This window comes from Dasypus novemcinctus, chromosome 7, assembly GCF_030445035.2.
Source record: "Dasypus novemcinctus isolate mDasNov1 chromosome 7, mDasNov1.1.hap2, whole genome shotgun sequence".
NCBI lineage: Eukaryota > Metazoa > Chordata > Mammalia > Cingulata > Dasypodidae > Dasypus > Dasypus novemcinctus.
In genome coordinates this window covers 24,180,593-24,199,388 of record NC_080679.1, presented here as the reverse complement: position 1 = coordinate 24,199,388, position 18,796 = coordinate 24,180,593, and the positions used below count along the sequence as shown (strand labels likewise).

General features: G+C 62.9%; 1 protein-coding gene across 3 annotated transcripts; it reads left to right on the top strand.

The window, feature by feature from the left end:
* The first annotated feature begins 2,384 nt into the window (after positions 1-2,384).
* SLC4A3 (solute carrier family 4 member 3) lies at positions 2,385-15,733 on the top strand. Of its 3 annotated transcripts, none has more exons than XM_058300047.1 (23): positions 2,385-2,529; positions 3,037-3,177; positions 3,499-3,664; positions 4,217-4,497; positions 4,604-4,719; positions 5,170-5,369; positions 6,825-6,973; positions 7,052-7,232; positions 7,590-7,725; positions 7,957-8,140; positions 8,590-8,689; positions 9,157-9,341; positions 9,951-10,176; positions 10,372-10,590; positions 10,934-11,082; positions 11,263-11,457; positions 11,887-12,117; positions 12,357-12,446; positions 12,949-13,115; positions 13,705-13,958; positions 14,261-14,430; positions 14,701-14,874; positions 15,418-15,733. In XM_058300047.1, exons 2-23 carry the CDS (start codon positions 3,127-3,129, stop codon positions 15,493-15,495), a joined length of 3,702 nt encoding a protein of 1,233 aa, XP_058156030.1. In that variant the 5' UTR covers positions 2,385-2,529; positions 3,037-3,126; the 3' UTR covers positions 15,496-15,733. The 3 variants fall into 3 exon arrangements, with proteins under 3 accessions (XP_058156030.1, XP_058156029.1, XP_058156031.1); XM_058300046.2 differs by lacking the exon at positions 2,385-2,529 and adding an exon at positions 2,727-2,881; XM_058300048.2 differs by lacking the exon at positions 2,385-2,529 and having other exon boundaries at positions 5,170-6,407.
* The last annotated feature ends 3,063 nt before the right edge of the window (positions 15,734-18,796 follow it).

Below are 18,796 nucleotides of genomic sequence, written 5' to 3'. Positions count from 1 at the left end.
AGGAATGAAAGCAAGGAAAATGGCCAGTCACATCATGAGAGCTTCTGGCAGAAACTCTGCTATCACTGGGCACCAAAACCTCTGGCATTGCTACAGAAGGACCACAAGTCTCTTCCACTGTGATCACAGAAGATAAAGTTCTAAACTTGGAGGTCTTGTGTAGGTGAATCTGATTAGTGGGCCCCAGGGTATGTGTCCTTAGCTGCAAGGGAGTCCGGATATGTGTTTTCTGGCTCTTACTTTGGAAAGACAGGACTTTTCATGTGGAACATTACCAAATTGAGAGAGGGTTTTCAAAGATGGCCGCAGATGACAAATATCCACTGCATTGGTCCAGTTTCCAAGGTGTTTGACCTTGAGAAAGATTCCAGGGAATGGTTGTGAGAGGAAACACTCCCCCGCCTCCCCCATCCCCCAGAGAGCTCCTGGGCCATTCATGAACAATCTAGATTCCTCCATATCGGGGTGGTGTGGTGTGATGCCTCTTTCTTCCTTGGACTTACAGGGTAGGGCTGGGGGTCCTAGCCAAGCTTCCTGGAGCCTCAGTGTGCAGGGTCAGTGAATAAGTTCAAGTCCAACGGACTGGGGGAGGGTGTGAGGCAGTGGATACTGCTCTGAGTTCACATGTCCCTGGCTTCTGCCTTTGCTGTCACCTTTCCTGTCACCATTTGAGCATCTACAGGCTCTGAGCTGGGAGCTGACAGGACAGCCAAACACACACACACACAATGCATGCAATGAGCATTCTTTTGTCTCTGGAATAAAGCCTTCATCAGAGAACACACTGTAGGGTCCTGACAATTACAGGTGTGCTAGAGGCAAACAATAGAAAACTCTCCGGGATGCCAGGAAGTCTGAGTTGGAACAATGAAATCAGGTATTTACATCAAATAGGATGAGCTGATATGAAACAACTGGTGGGTGTCAGCAGCCTTTTCTCCTTCTCCATCCCATTCCTGGAAGGGCAGATGAACATGGGTTGGTAAAGGCTCTTTTAGGGGAGATTTTACTCCATCATCCCAGAGGGGTAGGGGACAGAGGAAAGTGCTTGCAAGGGTAGAGGCCAAAGTTACTGACTCTGGGTGGGGCCAGGGGAGCCCCCAAGTCTGGGAAGAGAATGAAAGTCTGAGGTCCTGGAGAAGAGGACTGTGTGTCCAACATTTCTCCTGGGGGGGTGCTCAGAGGGGTCACAGTGGACAGCCCCCTTCTCAGGTGTCTTAGTCCTCAAGGGGCTTCTTCTAGGCTGGAAGAGAAAGGCTGGGACCAGGAGCAGGACCAAGAGGGTGGACTGAAGACCAGAAGGACCTCCCAGAATATCCTGAGCTGGGAAAGGTTCCAAGGCCCTCATGTCTCCAAGCAAGCAAAGGCCCCACCAAGAAGGGATGGCTCCCATATTCCGAGTTACGGGGCACAATTCATGGGTGCTACCTACATACAGCTGAGTAAGTCTCCCACACTGTCCTCTTGCCTCAGTCTCTCCATCCTTGTGAGCTGGGCAGGCTGAGCCCATTTCTGTCAGTAGAAGAGCTGTTAAATGGCCATGGCGCTGAAGGCCACCTGCACGCATGGAGGATGCTCACATCTGTCAGCAGCCTGCTTGTGCCGTGACCCTGGCAGGCCAACAAGCCTCTCTGCATGTCGACGTACTCATTTGAAATGGGGTAACAGTCGTCGCTCCTAAGGTTGTGGTAAGGCTAAGATGAGGCACGAAGCATAGAGAGAGCCTCACTCGGGGCAATGGGCACAAAGCAAAGTGGTCTTCAACGAATACTAGCTCCCTTCCCTCTCCCTCCCTGGATGGCTCTGACAGTAGATCTTCCCTTAGGTTAAGCTGAGGTCCAGGTGAGGGAGGGGTCAGAGAAGGTACAGGAGACACGGGAGGCCCCAGAGCTGGGTCCTGCCTGCACCTTCTCCCTGACCCCTCTCCTCTCCACTCCCCTTGCTGACCCCCTGGTGTTTGGTTTCCTTCCTGAGCCTGGCCTGTTCCACCTTCTCCTCCCCTGCAGCTACATCCCCAGTTCTGCCCCCACATCCTCTCCTGTTTGTCTTAAGGATTCAGGAACTGTGGCTTCAACAGATGCTTATCTAGGGACTATTTGGGGTATGGTGTTGTGCTAGGTGCCCAGGTTTGGGGAGACCCTTGAGGGGTTAAATTGGGGTCCAGCTGCTCAAGGGAAAAGAGGATGGGGCCTCAGAGAGTGGGGATGGGGGAGGAAACGTGGAGGCGCAGCCACAGCATCTTGGAGCTGGATGGAACTTTGGAAGACACCTATTCCAGGTTTCTCTGGCTACAGATCGGGAAACTGAGGCCCAGGGAGGGAAGGTGATTTACCAAGGTCAAACGCCGGGCGGGGCAGAGGCCAGGCCTTTGAGGCGCGTGGGGCGACACTGGGATTGACAGGGAGGTGGTGGGGTGCTGCCGAGCCTGTTGGTGAGCTCAGTTCTCACGGCTGCTGGGGGGGCCGGCGTCTGCGGGGGCGCCTTCAGGGCTCTTAAAAGGCACCGAGGGGAGGGAAGGCTAAAAGCAAGGTGAGGGCTGAATGTGGGGGATTTTGGGAACTTGGGACTGTGCGCCCGGCCCAGCAACGCGTGGGGCGCGCGGAGAGGGGGCTCGGTGGGGTCTTGCGGCGGCCCGCGCCGGCCGGGGCGGGGTGAGTCACGGCCCGCTCGCTCCCATTGTGCGGCCCCGCGGCGGCGGCGGCGGCGGAGCTGGGGAGCGGGCGCGAGGAGGTGGAGCCGCGGGCTGCGGGCTCCGGCGCCTGCGTCCGGCGGGCCGGCCCGGTTCTGCGCGGCGACAGGCCCGGAGCGAGCGCGGGGAGGGGAGATGGGGCGCGGCGGTCGGCACGGGCCCCACAGGCCCCACAGGCTCCGGAGCCCCGAGGTACCCGGGGCGGGGCGGGCGAGCGAGCGGGGGGTACCCGGCTGTCCGGGGCCTCGGACCGGTGAGGGGTGCTCGGGTGGGGAGGGGGGATCCGGCTCGAGGAGGCGGAGGGGGAGGGGCAGCGCGAGAATCCTGACCCCGCCCTCTTCCCCCAGGGTTCCCCACTAGGCCCCTGCAGCGCCCCCTTCTCGCCCGGGTCCCGGGTCCCTTGGTGAGCGAGAACCTCTCCAGCCGCCTCCCTGGCCATGGCCAACGGAGTGATCCCGCCGCCCGGGGGCGCCTCCCCCCTACCCCAGGTGACTGACGCGCGGGGGAGGGGGATGAAGAGGGGGAGGAACCCCAAGGAGGGGAGGGGCGTCCTCTGGCCGCCCCCTGGGATCCCCAGAACCAGGGATGGAGTGGGGCTGGGGGATGTGCAGAAAGAGGGGGGCTTTGGTATTTTCCAGCTTTGTTGCCCCATCTCCTTCCAAGCTCTGGGAGCCAGGAGAGGGTGGTTTCTGGGACGCTGACCTGGACCTGGGGCGTTGCTGGGGCAGGAGCCTGTGGCCTCCCCCACCGGACCATCAGGGCCTAGAATTGGGGCGGGGGTCCTGAGGAGAGGCTGTCTGGGCCTGCAGGTCCGGGTGCCCTTGGAGGAGCCCCCTCTGGGTCCAGACATGGAGGAGGAGGACGATGACTTGGGCAAGACCTTGGCAGTGAGCAGGTTTGGGGACCTCATCAGCAAGCCCCCCGCCTGGGACCCCGAGAAGCCCAGCCGCAGCTACAGCGAGCGGGACTTTGAGTGTGGGTAGCCCGGGGACCCCTAGTGTGGCCGGCCCTCACCACCATCACCTTCATCGCCACCATCACCGTGCTCGCCACCCGGCTTGGTCACCCAGTGCCACCTGGGCTGGACACTGTGCTGGACTTTGTGCGGGGCCACCATGCTGTGTTAAGTCATCCTGCCTCACCCACCCATCACCTGTCCGCCTGCCAGGGGAGCTGGGGCCCCAGAGGTGGGGGAATGTCGGGAGATGGGCCTTCATCATCCCTGTTGGCTCTGGCCCACCTCTGGCCCCCTCCTGGGCCCCCCTGACTTCCTCTCCCTTCCTTGCTGCATCATGCCTTCCCATTCCCCCTTCCCCCCCCCATGACCTTCCCTCTCCATCACTCATGTCCCCCCCCTCTACCAGGCCTCAGCGTTGTCAGTGGCGTGGACACAGATGTGGGGGGCCCAGGCTCTGCAGGAAGGACTAGGGTGCCCTTGTTTGAGGCCTGGAGCTAGAAGAAGGTGCCCCCAGGGCGGTGAGGGCCCACAGTGCTGCGGGGTCTCAAATGGGCTCTCCTGCACCCCAGTTCACCGGCACACCTCCCACCATACCCACCACCCGCTCTCGGCGCGCCTGCCTCCAGCCCACAAGCTGTGGCGACTGCCCCCCACCTCGGCCCGGCACACCAGGAGGAAGAGGAAGAAGGAGAAAACCTCTGCTCCCCCCTCTGAGGAGACCCCTCCCATCCAGGAGGAGGGGGGAGCTGGAGTGGAGGAGGAGGAGGAGGAGGAAGAGGAGGAGGAGGAAGGGGAATCAGAAACAGAACCCGTGGAACCCCCACCCTCGGGGACCCCGCAGAAAGCAAAGGTAGAGGGCTGCCCCTCGGGGAGGGTGCAGAGAGGGGGAGAGGACCAGGGGGTCGCTGAGTGGTGAGGCGGGGCAGGGGCGCAGGGCGCATCCTGTGTGTCCGCAGTTCTCCGTCGGCAGCGACGAGGATGACAGCCCAGGCCTCCCAGGGAGGGCTGTCCCTGCCAAGCCCCTGCCCTCCGGGGGCCCACGCTCCGACAAGAGCCCCCAGTGCTCGGTCAGGTACCGCCCCCTCCCCCTTCTCAATGGGACCCAGTCCAGCCCGGGGCAGTCGGGTCCAACCCTGGGGTACCCCCAGTGCCGACCCAGAGAAAGAGAGAGGAGGAGAGGGGGACAGAGGAGATAAAGGGGAGCCTTTTCCGTTCAGACGATTTACAGGAGAGAAGAGGAGGGGAGAGAAAAAGTAAAGAGCAGAGTCTACAGGAAGAGAGTTCTCCAGGCCAGAGGACAGGGGTCAGAGTGAAGAGAGGGGTGGGCGAGCCGGCAGGAGGGGGCTGGTGGGACTGGGGAGAGGAAGGCTGCAGGGAGCTCCCATTCTGCCCTGGAGGGGCCTGTGTCAAGTGTCCCAAGCAGGAGGTGGGGAAGGGAACTTCGAGGAAGCTCCGGGCCCCGCCCCCGGCCCTAACCCGGCCAGTCCCTGCCAAGTCCAAGACCGCCGTGTTGCCTCCTCAGCTCCCCCAGTCCCCGGGCCCGGGTCTCCCGGGTCGCCGGGGAGAAGAGCCGGCCCTGGAGCCCTTCGGCCAGTTATGATCTGCGGGAGCGGCTGTGCCCGGGCAGCGCCCTGGGCAACCCCGGGGGCCCGGAGCAGCAGGTGCCCACCGACGAGGCGGAGGCCCAGATGCTGGGTTCTGCGGACCTGGATGACATGAAGAGTGAGTGGGACTCTGGGGCCAGGCCCAGCCCACGAGGGACCTTAAAGAGAGGCGCTGCGCTCTGCCCCGCCCCCAGGACCCAGCCTTCTTGCCTGCTGGAATGTGGCCTGTGTCGGGCCACCCGGGCCCACAGTGACCAAGCCATCTGTCTGGTTGCCAGAGCTGGAATTTTCCTTCATACCCCTCTGTCCTTTGGTCCTGTCCTCTGAGTCACCCCTGCATGTGGCCTCCCCTCTCCCATGTGAGATTTGAAGGCATCTTTACCCCCCTGCTGTGTCCCCTAGACCTCTCTTCTCAAGGCAGACACCCCAGCTCTTCCCAGCCCTTTAAGGCAGTCCCTTGGGTCTGAGCCCCTCTGCCAGGCTCCTGCTTCTTGGAGGGTCCCCTGGCCCCCTGGCCCTAGTTCCCCCACCCTTGGCCGGGCTTGGCTGTGATCTCGGCACATTCCTTCCATCTTATCAGCACCCTGGTTTCTGTGCCACCTGTCATCACCCACAGGGCTCGGCGCCCAGGCCAGGGCATCATGGACCCCGCCCTCTCCCCCCTGCCTTGGAGGCGGGGAGGGGGCCAGAGGGCTTTGAGCTCAGTACGTCATGGAAAGCTGCCAGGGCCTGAGGACAGGGACAGGAACAATCCGATGGCAGTGGCGGGGTGGGAGGAGGGTGTGTTTACAGAGCCAGGGTCGGGGCTGGAAGCCACAGGAGCCAGGCTTGGGGACGCGGGGAGTCAGGGTCGGGAGGCCTTGCCACTTCCAGCTGTGGGTAGACAGAGACCGCTTGCCCGCTTGCACCTGGGCTCCCACCCCTGGAGCCACCGGGGGAATGACGAGCCCACCGGAGAAGGTGACCGGGCCCGCTGGTCCACTGAGCCCTGGGCCTGGGGACGCTGTGGGCCAGGGCCCCAGGAGGCCGCCAGCCCCCAGCCCTCACGACTCGCCGGCCTCAGAGGACTTAGAAATGCTGGTGCTGGACTTTGAGGAGTATGAGCTGTGGGAGTCCATCAGGGGCAAGCCGAGCCCCGTGGCCGGGGGTCCAGCTTGTGAGTAGCTGGGCTGCCGGCCTTTCCCCCACTGCCCGCTGGGCAGGGGCAGGCGGGGAGGGAGGGGAGAGAAGCTCTGCCTGATGGGTGCAGAGAGAGGTGACACGGATGTGGTTGGGACCCGGTGTCAGGCCTGGGCCCAGAGTGAAGGGCAGCGACCGTGGCGGGGGTCCCAGTTGGGCTGTGGACTAAGTTGGGGTCTGCCATGTTGTTGAGACCTGGCCAGTGGTTCCCTCCGTGGTACCGGGCTAGTCGTTTCCCCCCCCTGGGCCTCAGTCTCCTGCCCTGTGAAATGGCCACGTCGGAGGACCTGGTCCTGCCAACAAGGTCGCCTGCCAGGCGGTCTGGGCTGGGCAGAGCAGGGGGCTGGAGGCTGGGCCCTGAGCTCTGGGACCGTCAAGCCGACCTTCTCTGTAGGTCACCGGCTGGAGGACAACCCTGGGGTGCGGCGGCACCTAGTAAAGAAGCCATCCCGGACGCAGGGCGGGAGGGGCAGCCCCGGCGGCCTGGCCCCCATCCTGCGCAGGAAGAAGAAGAAGAAGAAGCTGGACCGGAGGCCTCACGAGGTACTGCGGCCGAGGGGCTGCCCCGAGCCTTTCTCGGCCCTCCTCCCCGCCGGGCCCTCATCCTTGCACCCTTCCCAGGTGTTTGTGGAGCTGAACGAGCTGATGCTGGACCGCGGCCAGGAGCCCCACTGGCGGGAGACCGCCCGCTGGATCAAGTTCGAGGAGGACGTGGAGGAGGAGACGGAGCGCTGGGGGAAGCCCCACGTGGCCTCGCTCTCCTTCCGGAGCCTTCTGGAGCTCAGGAGGACCATCGCCCATGGTAGGGGTCCCTGCAGGCTGCGCAGCTCAGCCCGGCCCAGGCCACCTCTGGCCGCCATTCTGAAATGGACTAGGGGCTCAGTACACATGCGCAGAGTGGGGCTCAGTACACATGCAGAACGAGGGTAACACCCACCCCTGCCTGGCTGACGAGGGCCCGTGCTCCCAGCCCTTGTCCTCTCTCTGGCTGGGCGGTTGCTGTGTGGACGGGGGCAGCTGCCTGGGGCATTGGGCCCTCTGCCCACCCAGCACATTTGCCCGTCTGTGGGGAGCAGGGCAGCCTGAGAGTGGGTTTTTCGAGCTGGTGGGAGTGTGCCCTCGTCTGACGGGAGCCCCTCCCCTGGCCGCGTCCCCCCAGGAGCTGCCCTCCTGGACCTGGAGCAAACCACGCTGCCAGGCATTGCCCACCTCGTGGTGGAGACCATGATCGTGTCTGACCAGATCCGGCCGGAGGACAGGGCCAGCGTCCTGCGTACCCTGCTGCTGAAACACAGGTGCCAGGCGGGGGCCCGCGTGGCGTTGGTCTGTCTCGGCTGGCCTCGGGGAGCCCAGGTCGCTCCTCCCGGGATGGGGAGCTCATTCTTCCTCCTTTGCCCAGCTCTGACATTCTAACGCTCTTTCCTACGCTAGTGCGGAAGGGACAGAGACCCTGAGCCCCCATCTCCAGCCTCCTCACGAACCTCCGTGTCCACGGGCTCCTAATTCACCTTTCCCGCTCTCCCCAGCCACCCCAACGATGACAAGGACAGTGGCTTCTTTCCCCGGAACCCGTCGAGCTCCAGCGTGAACTCGGTCCTGGGGAATCACCACCCGACCCCCAGCCACGGCCCTGATGGCGCTGTTCCTCCCATGGCCGATGACCTTGGGGAGCCGGCCCCGCTCTGGCCGCCGGACCCCGATGCCAAGGAGGTCAGTCGCCTTGCTCTGACCCAGGCTGGGGAACGGCAGGCGCTTGTGGTTTCAATGGAGGTCACTCATGCCTGCATCGAGCGGGTCTGGACGGCTGCATGCCTGGCACTGTGCCAGGCACGCGGATGAGGGAGGGGGGACGGCTTGAGGGGTCTCTGCCCTGGAGGAGCAGAGGTTTCCATGCGGTGCTTTGGGGCTGTAGGAGCCACTGAAAGAGTGGACGAGGCTGGCAGGGGTGGGTGGGCTCAGGGGAGTGACCGGGATCCCAGGCTGGCCCCCTTCCAGTGGGGGGCCACCCCATCACCAGTCCCTACCCTGGCCGGGGAGGGAGACAGCGGGGCCCAGATGCAGGGGTGGGAGGGCTGAGTCCAGGGCTGGAGCAAGGGATGGGAGGGCCTGCCACGGCCTCCGGTCTGGGTCCCAGCCCTATTCCAGTTCTGCGTCCTCAGAAGCCCCTCCACATGCCTGGGGGAGATGGTCACCGGGGGAAAAGCCTGAAGCTGCTGGAGAAGATCCCTGAAGACGCCGAGGCCACTGTTGTGCTCGTGGGTGAGGAGCGCTGGGTGCTGGGGTGAGGGTGGGGGGCTACAGGGCACGTGGCCCTCCATGGCTGGACTGTTGATCTTAAGCTCTGGCCTGGAGGCTGCCTCTTCTATCCCCAGAAGGCCCTTGCCTCACGCCAACTCTCCCTCATGACCCATTTAAGCCTCAGCCCTCTCTTCCCCAATCCCCTGCCCACTTTCCATCCAGTTTTCTGCAATCTTGGGTGCTAGTCCACTTAGCACCCTTGTGAGAATTAGAAAAAGGCACCTCTTCTTTAAGACTCTTAACTTCCATCTGTTGGTAAGTCGTGATAAATATACAAACATATAGGCGAATAGGGCCCCTTTAGATTAGGGTTTCTTTGTGCAGTACACAACCTGCTCACCTGAACGTGGTGGCCCTAGACGTTCCCCCTGGGGCCCGCTGGGGCCCCTCGCCTTTGCCTAGCACCCTGCGCCTTGCCCTCCTCCCAGGCTGTGTGCCTTTCCTGGAGCAGCCGGCGGCAGCCTTCGTGCGGCTGAGCGAGGCCGTGCTCTTGGAGTCTGTGCTCGAGGTCCCTGTGCCCGTCCGCTTCCTCTTCGTGATGCTGGGGCCCGGCCACACCAGCACCGACTACCACGAGCTCGGGCGCTCCATCGCCACCCTCATGTCCGACAAGGTGGGCCCTGCGGCGCCCTGGCCTGGGTTCTCTAGGCCCGTCCCCTGGGCCCTGCCCCTCCACTTGCCCACGGTGGTGTCCCTGGGTGCAGGGGTGACGGAGGTCCTTCCTCGGTGGAGGCTGTGCTCTGTGGGGTCTTGGGGGGGGGGAGAACAGGGAACCCTGGGTGGGGCATGGGGGACGGACTCGGCCCCGAGGCTTTGGATCTTCTGTGGGACTTGAGCGGGAGGGATGGGTGTGCTGGGCTTTCTGTGCCGCCTCCCGGGCTGGGGCAGGAGGGTCCTGTAGCTGGGGTGATGTTCAACTGGAATGTTCTCAAGACCCCCGCCAAGCCAGCTGTGGCCCCTTCAGCTTCTGCATCGTGGAAAGGTCCGGGGGCTTCTGGGGGCATACAGGGCCCATGGGGGCTCTGGGCAGAGGCGCTTCGCCAGCCAGTGGGGTTGCGTGTTGGTATCTTGACAATCGGTGCCCCTGGACCAGACCAGCGTCCACCCTGCCCCTGGCCGGGGGTGGTCCATGTCTTCCCCTCGGAGGCCCCCCCGGGCCCGCCGTGGCCCCCCGCCTCCCGGCCCAGCCCTGGCTGAGGCCCCCGTCCTCCCTCGGCCCCAGCTGTTCCACGAGGCCGCCTACCAGGCCGACGACCGGCAGGACCTGCTGGGCGCCATCAGCGAGTTCCTGGACGGCAGCATCGTGATCCCGCCGTCGGAGGTGGAGGGCCGCGACCTGCTGCGCTCCGTGGCCGCCTTCCAGCGGGAGCTGCTGCGGAAGCGGCGGGAGCGGGAGCAGACCAAAGCGGAGATGACGGCCCTGGGGGGCTACGTGGCTCCCGGGAAAGGTGAGACCCCCCCTGGGGGCTCCTAAGGCCACGGCCCTCCTCTGTCCTGACCCCACCCCCCAGTCCTTCCGTGCCGGCCTTCGCTTCTCCCTCCCCACGTCTCTCCACCGCGTCGCAGCTGCGAATGGCGGAGCCGGGGGCGGGGGCCTCCACCCAGGAGAGCGGCCTGTGTCCAGAGGCTCCTCCTTCTCCTAGAGCTGTCTGTAGACCTGGGGGGCTCCGAGGTGGCCCCTGAAGATGACCCCCTCCTGCGGACCGGGTCGGTGTTTGGGGGACTTGTCCGGGACGTGAAGCGCCGGTACCCCCACTACCCCAGTGACCTGTGGGACGCCCTGCACTCCCAGTGCGTGGCCGCCGTGCTCTTCATCTACTTCGCTGCCCTCAGCCCAGCCATCACCTTTGGGGGGCTGCTAGGTGAGCGGGGTCCCGTGCTCACTCTGGGGGTCCCTGGGATCACCACTGGGGGATGCTGTTAGGTGAGGCATGTCAACTGGGCTTTCCGGGTCCAGGGTCCCCGTGATCACCTTTGGGGTGCTGGGGGGCGAGTCTGGTGGCCTCGGGGAGGTGCTGGGCAAGGAGGTGCCAGGGATTACGTTCAGGGAGGGCGCTTTCTGTGGAGCCAGAGGGGATGGGATGGCGGGTGGGGCTGGGAGGGCTGGGCCCGTCCCTCGGGGGTCCCTGCTTAGGAGGCGCTAGGTGAGGAAGAGGGCGGGTGGGGGGAGCTGGGCCGGGCACCTGCTGACTGCTGCCCGCTCAGGAGAGAAGACCGAGGGGCTGATGGGCGTGTCCGAGCTCATCGTGTCCACCGCCGTGCTGGGTGTCCTCTTCTCGCTTCTGGGGGCGCAGCCGCTGCTGGTGATCGGCTTCTCCGGGCCCCTGCTCGTCTTCGAAGAAGCCTTCTTCAAGGTGACAGCCCCACCCTGCTGGACCCCCAGGGAGCCCTCTGCCCTCCCCACGTGCTCCCCGCCCAGGGGACGGGTCCCTGCTGTCCCTCCTCGCCGCCCCTCGCCCCTCACCCCCTGCCCGTCCCGTGGGGCCGGGCGCCCAGGGCAGCCGCCTTGGGTAAGTGGCCCTCCCCGCCTCCAGTTCTGCCGAGCCCAGGACCTGGAGTACCTCACCGGCCGCGTGTGGGTTGGCCTGTGGCTGGTGGTCTTTGTCCTCGCCCTGGTGGCCGCTGAGGGCAGCTTCCTGGTCCGCTACATCTCGCCTTTCACCCAGGAGATCTTCGCCTTCCTCATCTCTCTCATTTTCATCTACGAGACCTTCCACAAGCTCTACCAGGTGGAGGTCCAGAGGGGCCAGGGGGTGGGTGCGGATGGCACAGGGCAGTGAGGGGGGATGAGGACGGGGGCTCCGGTGGGTGTGGGCAGGGGGGAGACGGGGCCGCACTCCGGCTGGGACTGAGCTGCAGGGGAGGGAGTCAGGCCCCGAGTGGGAGAGGTCAAGATTCCAGGCAACTGGTTGGAGGCCTAGGAGTGAGGCTCACCTGCACAGGTGAGTGATGGAGGCGGGGCGCCGTCAGTGCCAAGGAGACCTGGGCCACCTTTTGTGAGGGGCGTGTGCCCGTGGTGTATGAGCTGCTGTGCCTGTGCCACTGTTGCCTGTTCAGGTGCTTGAGGAGCTAGCCCGCTCCCTCACAGGTGCGGTGATGGTGATGAAATCAGGGTCACCTGTCCAGGTGAGCGAGGGATGGCCTTGTTACCTGCACAGGTGTTCACTGAGCACCCACTGCTACCGTTCTACCCCCCGGAGGGGGCCCTGGAGGGGGCACCAGAGGCTGGTCTGGACCTGAATGGGAGCACCCCGTCCCCTGCCGAGGGGCCCGCCGGCCCGCGGAACCGGCCCAACACGGCTCTACTCTCCCTCATCCTCATGCTCGGCACCTTCCTCATCGCCTTCTTCCTGCGCAAGTTCAGGAACAGCCGCTTTCTGGGCGGCAGGGTATGTGGCTGCTGCTGCGGGGCGCTGCTCCACCCAGGGACGCGGCCCCCCCACCCCGGGAAGCCTCCTCCGGGGGGCACCTCGGCCCCTCTCGGTGATGCTTCATCAAGAGGGCAATGCCCTCCTGGCAGGGCTGGCACCTGGCGCGGTTTTGAGGGACAGGTGGGGGGACCTGTGGCTCCTCCATCTCGGAGCCTCACCTCTACCTTCTGCTACCTCCCCGACTGGCCCCCGTCAAGGCTCGCCGGGTCATCGGGGACTTCGGCATCCCCATCTCCATTCTGGTGATGGTCCTGGTCGACTACTCTATCACGGACACCTACACGCAGGTGAGCGGCGCCACCCTGCTCCGGCCCCTGGTTCTCACCCCGGGGCCTCGAGGGGGAGGCCCCCGCACATCTCCATTGCCCTGCCTCACGGCTGGCCCCCCGACTCCCCTGGTGACGCGGCGGCCTGCTTGGGCCACCCTGGTTGTGGAGAGGGGCGGGGGCTCCTGTGTGCTGGGGGTCTGTAAAGCTGCTCTGGGGTCCCGCTGTAGGGGTAGAAGCCCGGACGAGCAGGTGTGGGGCAGGGGGCAGAGTGCAGGTGTCCTGGCAGCCCTGGGCTCAGGGGGAAGGGACTTCACTGCCATGCTCTCCGCTGGACCCTTGGGGGGACAGTGACATTGAGGATGAAAAACCAGTCTCCCCCCAGCCTGTTCCCTCCCACATTCCCCAGGGTTACGACAGGAGTGGGCTGGGGACCCGAGCTGGGTGGGAGCAGCTTCTGGGTGTTGGCGTCCCTGGCCTGGGGAGGCTGTGTACCCAGCCCTGTCTTCGTCCTGCCACGCAGAAGCTGACGGTGCCCACGGGGCTCTCGGTGACCTCCCCCCACAAGCGCACGTGGTTCATCCCGCCCCTCGGCAGTGCCCGTCCTTTCCCGCCCTGGATGATGGTGGCAGCCGCGGTCCCCGCCCTGCTGGTCCTCATCTTGATCTTCATGGAGACACAGATCACTGCGTGAGGGCGGGAGGGGGCCCGGGGGACGGGCTGGCGGGCTAAGGCTTGGTTTCCGGGTTAAGGTGGGGGCATCTTTACCAGTGTGGGGTGCGGGGTGGCCGGGAGATTGGGGAGGGGTGTGTGTGCCAGGGAGCTGGGAGGGGTAAGGAAGGGGCAGGGAGAAGTGGAGGGCAGTGGGAAGGGTGGCGAGGGGGTAGGGTGCATGGTTAGCCAGTGGTGACTTGACATCGTCTGGTTGTCACCACCGCCCCCTGCACGGTGGCACTTGGCAGTTGCCAGACGCAGTGACAGTCCGTGCTCTCATTCAGCTCGCACATATCCCTTTTTGGTTAAACCACAATCATCTGCTGCTATCTGGCATCTGGCTTTTGTGGTGGTTTAAATATCCACAGTAGGAGAATTTGGCTCAAATTTGCTTCCATGTGAGAACTTCAGTGTCTCATTGGAGACAACGGAAGAGAAGGCTAGCAGGCCCCGGGGAGGGCTCTTCTCCGCAGGCCCTTCCAGCCGCTGTCCCGTCCCTGCGTCCCGTGGGCCCTGCCCCTGGCCCGCGCCCCTGGCCGCGCGCCCCACCTGTGGCCTCCCCCAGGCTCATCGTCAGCCAGAAGGCGCGGAGGCTGCTCAAGGGCTCCGGCTTCCACCTGGACCTGCTTCTCATCGGCTCCCTGGGGGGGCTCTGTGGGCTCTTCGGGCTGCCCTGGCTCACAGCGGCCACCGTCCGCTCGGTCACCCACGTCAACGCGCTGACGGTCATGCGCACGGCCATTGCCCCGGGCGACAAGCCCCAGATCCAGGAGGTGCGGGAGCAGCGGGTCACCGGGGTGCTCATTGCCAGCCTCGTGGGTGAGAGCTCCCCCAAGGTCCCCCAGACCTGCCTTCTTGCTTCTGATGCTCTGAGCCCAGGACCCTAAAACCCACCAACCTCACGCTTGACCTCTTAGAAAGAGCCATGCCCAGCCCTGGCCTGGGCCCCACGCCTGCTCCCTGGGCCTTGGCGAGCACTTTTGTCCTGAGCTCTCCTGGTTCTCCCTGCTCCCTCTGCTCTCATCCGCGGGGATGAGGCCAGTCGAGTGGGTCCTGCTGAGGGGCCAGAGGGGCCCTCCGGGTGAGGCTTGTCGCTGTCACGGGGCTGTCTCCTCCTCCAGGCCTGTCCATTGTCATGGGCGCTGTGCTGCGCCGGATCCCGTTGGCGGTGCTTTTTGGGATCTTCCTGTACATGGGGGTCACGTCGCTGTCTGGGATCCAGTTGTCCCAGCGTCTGCTCCTCATCCTCATGCCGGCAAAGCACCATCCGGAGCAGCCCTATGTGACCAAGGTAGGCTGGGAGGCGAGGAGCAGGGAGAGGGGGAGGCAGGGAGGGGGGTGCGGTGGGGAGAGGGGAGGCGAGGAGAGGGGAGGGGGCAGTGGGAGGGGGAGGCAAAGAGGGGGTGATGGTGAGGGGTGAAGTGAGGAGGGATTCCGGGGAGGTGAGGAGGGATGGAGAGGAGGAAGGCGAAGGATGTGTTGGACAGGGGAGCCAAGTCCCCAAAGCTGTGGGGCGGGAGCAGGCCGGAGGCTGTGCTGAGGCCCGCGCTCGTCCCCCCAGGTGAAGACGTGGCGGATGCACCTGTTCACCTGCATCCAGCTGGGCTGCATCGCCCTGCTCTGGGTGGTCAAGTCCACGGCCGCCTCGCTCGCCTTTCCCTTCCTGCTGCTGCTCACCGTGCCTCTGAGGCGCTGCCTCTTGCCCCGGCTCTTCCAGGACAGGGAGCTGCAGGCGGTGAGGGCTGTGGTTTGGGATGGGGTGATGAGGGCGGTGGGGTGTTGGAATCAGAGAGCCCGGGCCCACCTCTGTGCCAGCTGCATGGCCTTAGGCAAGCTCCCTAACCCTCCGAAATCCTCCTATCCCTGAGTGCCTAATGGGGCTAATGCGTTCTTGCGTATAGGAGCGTGGGAAAGCACTCGGATGATGGCCTGGTACCGAGTGAGCCCGGGGCTGCGGCCGAGGGGCATGAGGGGTGGGGCGGTGCTGAGACTCCATCAGGAGCCCTCTTTTTGTCAGCTAGAGGAAGAGATATCTTTTTGCAATTCATCCACTTAAACTTGGTGCTTGAAGGTACTGCAGGTACTAGAAGTGGCCGGGAGCTGCTAGTGTTATTACTCATAACTAGGGGCTGGAGAGGAGACTTCAAGGTTTTGGCCAGAGGCAAATGTGAAATTAAACCTGGGTCCTCGCAGAAGGTCTGGGAGCAGCAAGGGAGTTGGGGAACGGGAGAGCCGAGCCCCGTTCTCTGCGTCTCCCAACTTCTGCTCTCCCTGGCAGCTGGATTCGGAAGACGCTGAGCCGAACTTTGATGAGGACGGCCAGGACGAGTACAATGAGCTGCACATGCCCGTGTGATACTCGCCGCGGCACCCTCGGATCCCGACCCCTTTAGCCGTCTGATACCTGGGCCCCCGTCAGAGCCCAGCCCAGGGCCTGGGGCCCCTCACGATCCAGAGATGTGCCTGGAACCCCGGACGCCTCGGCCGGAGTGACCGCCCTGACTCGGGCTGGACACCGAGCTCGTCTCACCCCGGCCCTTGCCCGGACCAGACGGCACAGGCTTTGAGCTCATTACAGCCACACTTCTTGTCTGCATCTGCCTCACTTTCTTGGTAGAGCTCTGGTTTCTCTGGCCAAACTTATCCACTTGGAGTTGGAAGAATTCTCTCCTCAGGGTCATCAAATCCGGGGAGAGGTTTGAGGCAAGGACAGAGTCCTTGGGGGAAAGGGAGAGGTTCAGGGACCGTGAGAAGGTCAGAGCTGGGCCTTAGCTTCATCCCCTCCGGTGGAGATGAGCAGGAGGCTCAAGGTCTTGCTCAAGGTCAACTGCCTGTTACTTCAGCCCCGCTAAGAAATGGGGAGGGCCGGAGAGCGGGGAGGGAGGAGATTGCTCTGCCTTGGCCACTAGGAGAGCAGGAGTTTCTCCAGTGGCTGTGGGGTAAGAGGGGAATGGGAACTGCTTATCTTCTTTCCCTCATCCCGGGCATTTTGAGGAGCAGGGATTGCAGCCCAATCCCCTAGACGCCAGGGTGGTGCTGGATTTGGGACCTTGGACCATTTTAGATTCTCCTGACTTAAAAGAGAGGCAGTTCAGGGATTCCTGAGACCACTCCTTGTGCAACAGCCTCTTTTTTGCCAGAAATAACCTAAGAGGCCTTGAGGAGGGTGGAAACAGCGCATTGCGTCACAGTTGCTAGGCAACCAGCTACCTGATGGCGCTAGTTGCTTCTGTGGTGCCCTCTGGTGGCTTCTGCCGCACAGTGCAGGCTTTGTCCTTACCGGGCAGGGGTAGCACTGCCACCTGGTGGATCTGTTGTGGCCAAAGACCCGGTTCAAGTGCCTTCAGTTCCTCTCTGGGTGACCAGCGGGGACAGGGAGGGTGGTGGAGTTCTGCAGCTCTGGGTGGCAACCAGCATCCAGACCGGGATATCTGTGGCCCCACCGGAGCTGGCCCTGCTGCCGCCTGCTCTTTTCCTAGTGTGCTGAAGCTGGTCTGGAGGGAAGGGCAGACCCCTGGCAGGCTGCTGCCCTGTTCATAAGGAGCTGCCCTTCTAGCCGTGCCGGTTACCCTCTAGCTTTAAACCCTTCATTCCCGCCAGCCTCGGCGCGTTTGGTCTTTGGCACCCTGGAGGCCTCTCACTCCCCAGGCCTATGTGGGGACAAAATCCCTTTTCCCTTAGATCGGCCAAGACTAGGTGGAATTTCAGGGGAACTTTGCCGTGAAGCACATGGCAGGTCAAGATGTGAAAACCCAAGACACAGGCATGTACAGAACAGATTCCAAACACAGATGGGGCCCTCACAGCTGGACTTGGCTGGGAGGCTTTGCACGCGGGAACCCCACATCCTTCCCTGAGCCCTAGATCAGGTTGCTTGCTCCCACTTCTGGTCGATGTGGGCGGCCACTTCCGTTTGGTCTGGGGGGGTGCTCCTGGACCCCACAGGAACCTGTTCTGGCTTTACTTCCGGCTGGCTGTTCCAAAGAGCCCCTAAGAGGAAAAGACAGCCTGAGCCGGGAAGGCTGGACTTGCCCTGGACGCAGGTTGTGCCAGGCATCTGCTTGGCAAGGAGCTGAGAACTGCAGGTGTTCCTCAGCTGGAACAGGAAAGGGGAGAGTCCGGTCTGGCTGGAGGGTCAGGGTGGCCTCTAGTAAAACTAGGCCTTGAGGACAGTCCTCTGGTAGAACAACAGATGCTAAAGCTCCAGTGAAAGGCGGAACCCGATGGAACCTCTGGCTAGTTAACCTACTGTCCGGCGTGGACGGAGATGAGTCAGGCCTACAAGCCTTAGCCTGGCAAGGCCTCCGTACTGCCCCCTCTTCTCCCTCCAGGGCAGAGCCTCTGGCACCCTGAGCTGTGCCTGGTTAGAGGAGGTTCTTTCTCACCCAGGGTGGGGGCTGGTGGAGAGTTGTGGAGGGCCAAGGGGCTGCAGCAACCTAGCAGTTACAAGGACAGAGTGACACCAGAGGCAGGTCGGTTATGTAGGAGCTGGAAAACAAGAGACCGCGAGGCAGGTGGCAAACCCAGCCAAGGGCCACCAGGCTTGGCCTGGGGCGAGAGGGCCAGAGGTAGTAGTGTTTGGGGGCTCTCAGAGCTGGTCCTGAAGCTTTCCTGAGCCCTGGTTTTCCTCTGACTTTCCAGTCATATCCTGGGGGGAGTCAAGGGAGAGGACACCCATCCAGCCCCAATGGCGTGGCTCAGGAAGATGACAGGTGGCAAAAAAGGGGTAAAAGCCATGGCGTTTTTTGAGCAACAGGTTCTGCTGGCACCTGCTTTAACTGGAAATAGCGTGGGGAGTTGGCACATACACAGAGGTGCAGACGGTCCCACTGAGGAGGCTGGTGGCATCGCTGCTGCTTGACCCTCCCCCTGGGCCCACAGCTTGCATTATCCTTGGTCAAGGTCAAGGCCACCACAGGTCCACATGCATTCTGGCTCATTCTTTTACTTTGAGCAAAGAGAGTGGCTGTCATGTCCTTGTTCTGCCATGAGGATTCGGCTCCCTCAAGAAGCCTGATGCTCTGTGAGAGCTCCTTGCTGTCAGAGCCCTTAGACCATCTGTTTGGATTGTCCCAGGCCCCTCCTTTAGGGCAGAGGACCTGGTAGTAATGTGTCCGGCTTGGCAGCCTGGGTGACATCTCATATCGTATCAGGTGACTCTTAAGTAACGGTCATGCCTGGTGACACTTAGAGCTCTCAAAGGGAATTCAGAGTGGCAAAGGAAAGGCGAAACAGAATTCAAGGGCACTTTCAACCACTGCCCATATGGCTGGCGATTAAGCCGTTGCTGAACACTGCAATAGAACAGGCTCTGGGTGAGCAGCATATGGTGAATTGAATCCAAATGTGGCACCTAAGGAAACCTGAAATGAGGGATTTGGTTTCTAGATAAATAGATTATATGTATATAATTGCCTGGGAGGGAACTTGAAGTTGCATGACTCACCACTTGTACAAAAAGCAAACGTCAATATTTGTATGATTTATGTTCTGGGAGGAAGATTTAATATTTGAGCCCTCTGCTGGGATTACTTTTAATTTAGCTGGAAGTGTTTCTTTTTATTGAACAACGCTTTATCCAGTGCTGACTACACAGATCGCCAGGGGATGTTTTCTGGCTGGGGGATGTGTCTCACTTGGATCTGGGGGCTTGGAGG

Excerpts from the sequence above, each read along its gene's own strand:
- SLC4A3 (XM_058300047.1), top strand. The coding sequence starts at position 3,127 with ATGGCCAACGGAGTGATCCCGCCGCCCGGGGGCGCCTCCCCCCTACCC. Across the intron at positions 11,083-11,262 it reads TCGAAGAAGCCTTCTTCAAG|TTCTGCCGAGCCCAGGACCT; the intron begins GTGACAGCCCCA and ends CCCCGCCTCCAG. Across the intron at positions 13,116-13,704 it reads ATGGAGACACAGATCACTGC|GCTCATCGTCAGCCAGAAGG; the intron begins GTGAGGGCGGGA and ends GGCCTCCCCCAG.